The 1857-nt window shown below is 46.1% G+C and overlaps 1 protein-coding gene across 3 annotated transcripts in view; it reads left to right on the top strand.

Moving 5' to 3' along the window:
• Positions 1-1784, top strand: part of rgs17 (regulator of G protein signaling 17) — a 21298-nt gene extending 19514 nt beyond the window's left edge. For 2 of the 3 annotated variants that reach the window (XM_017431855.3, XM_017431845.3), the window contains 2 exons: positions 32-263; positions 482-1784. In XM_017431855.3, the coding sequence (XP_017287344.1) occupies positions 32-263; positions 482-670 (421 nt within the window). In that variant the 3' untranslated portion in view covers positions 671-1784. The remainder of the gene's footprint in view (positions 1-31; positions 264-481) is intronic. The other variant, XR_003039801.2, reaches the window with a different exon arrangement.
• Positions 1785-1857: the final 73 nt, after the last annotated feature.

A 1857-nucleotide genomic window follows, 5' to 3' on the forward strand; every position in this document is an offset into this window, starting at 1 on the left:
CCCCTCTTTTTTTTTCTTCTTCCAATTGCAGACACCCGAGTTTAGAGGAGGTTCTCTCGTGGGCACGGAGCTTTGAGTTGATGCTGCGCTCGCTGGAGGGCCGGGAGATCTTCCGGGAGTTCCTGCGCTCCGAGTACAGCGAGGACAACCTGCTTTTCTGGTTGGCCTGCGAAGAGCTGAAGAAGGAGACGAGCCCCTCGGTGGTGGATGAGAAGGCCAGGATTATATATGAAGATTACGTCTCGATATTATCACCCAAAGAGGTGAGCCGCCGCAAAAACACAGCCGTCAGTGTTGTTTCACCTAAAGTTTCCTGATTAAATACATTTCTGAAGTAATAAACACAGAGCTGAAAAAAAAACTAAAAAGTGTTACTTTGGAGACACAATAACAAACTATCTGTCACTTTGGGGTTAACCTAATGAAATGTTTAGCGCATCTTCTTGTGGCCTCTGTCCTAACTGGACCGTCCTGACTCCAGGTGAGCCTGGACTCGCGGGTAAGAGAAGGAATCAATCAGAGTCTAGCGGAGCCCAGCAACCGGATGTACGAGGACGCCCAGCTCCAGATCTACACACTGATGCACCGAGACTCCTTCCCCCGTTTCCTCAACTCCACCGTTTACAGAGACCTCCTGGCCAGCAGGAGGCGCACCTGCCTCGACACCTAAACCTCTCCACCTGTTCGTCATTGCCAACAAGACTACTACTACTTCAAATATGGTGCCAGAAGTCAGGTTGGGGAAAAATAAAAATCTCTTGCTCTGTTTCGATTTTGAAAAAGACTGAATGACATTCGAATTAGCTGGTTGGTTTTATTTTTTATTTATATTTTTTAAGCAATTTATATCCAGTTGTCCACTGGAGACAGGTCGGCCTTTACTGGCTGCTTATTGGTCAGTTTGAGACCATTAATGCCGGCCAGTGATTGTTTCGCAAGCAATTTGTGCCGTTTGTTACAGTTGTTCGGCCAACTCGTGCACCGGTTGAAACAGCCAGCCTGATGGCCAGGTGTCGGTTCTTTGCGAAGGAGGACTCCTCAGGCGGTGAGGACGGAACGAGAGAAGGAAAGGACAAACCCACTGTTCCTGTACTGTACTATTTAAACCTCATGCTCTTCACTCTCACTTTAAAACTCCTGTCTTTAACATACTCCGTCACACTTTTTTTTGTCTTGTTTGTTTGTTTGTCCCATTCCTCAACTATGTTTAACTTTGTTTTGCTTTTTCTATTTCTTCACTGTTCAGCCATGACACCCAGTGGTTGGTGGGGATCGGGGAAATCTTTGCCTTTTTAACCAGTAGAAGTATTAGCTCTGCATGCAGCTCTCTCTCTCTCTCTCTCTCTACTGTAGCTTGACGACATAAGCCGCGGACTGCAACGGTTCTCGATTTTTGAGAGGTATTAAGGCAGGGGAGCTGGATCTCTGTTCACCACCATGTTCAGTGAAGGGAACAAGTACTCCTCTGCCAATTTTAAGCTTACTGCAGTTTTTAATTTTTTTGTTTTTATCGAAGCGCTATTAAAGCTGTTGCCGTAAAAAGGCACAGCTCTGACCATCCATCGATCCAAATGCTCACCTATCCGTCCATTCATTCGTTCAAGCACTTTCCTTCATTAGGATTTCTGTAACCGGGAGAAGTAAGGGCTAGAATTGTGGTTGGGCAGCTACATCTGATCTTGTTACTCATGAACTTTTACACACACACACACACACACGAAAAAAAAAAAATCTCTCCACTGGGAAAATCGCAATGCCTTTACTTGTAAGAAAAGGCGGCACAAGAGCTGCTGGAGATTTTCTGTGAAGCAACCACAGTTTTGTCCAACAACCCCCTACCTCCCATCCCACCCCCCC

The sequence above is a fragment of the Kryptolebias marmoratus genome, linkage group LG22, assembly GCF_001649575.2.
Source record: "Kryptolebias marmoratus isolate JLee-2015 linkage group LG22, ASM164957v2, whole genome shotgun sequence".
Classification (NCBI taxonomy): Eukaryota; Metazoa; Chordata; class Actinopteri; order Cyprinodontiformes; family Rivulidae; genus Kryptolebias; species Kryptolebias marmoratus.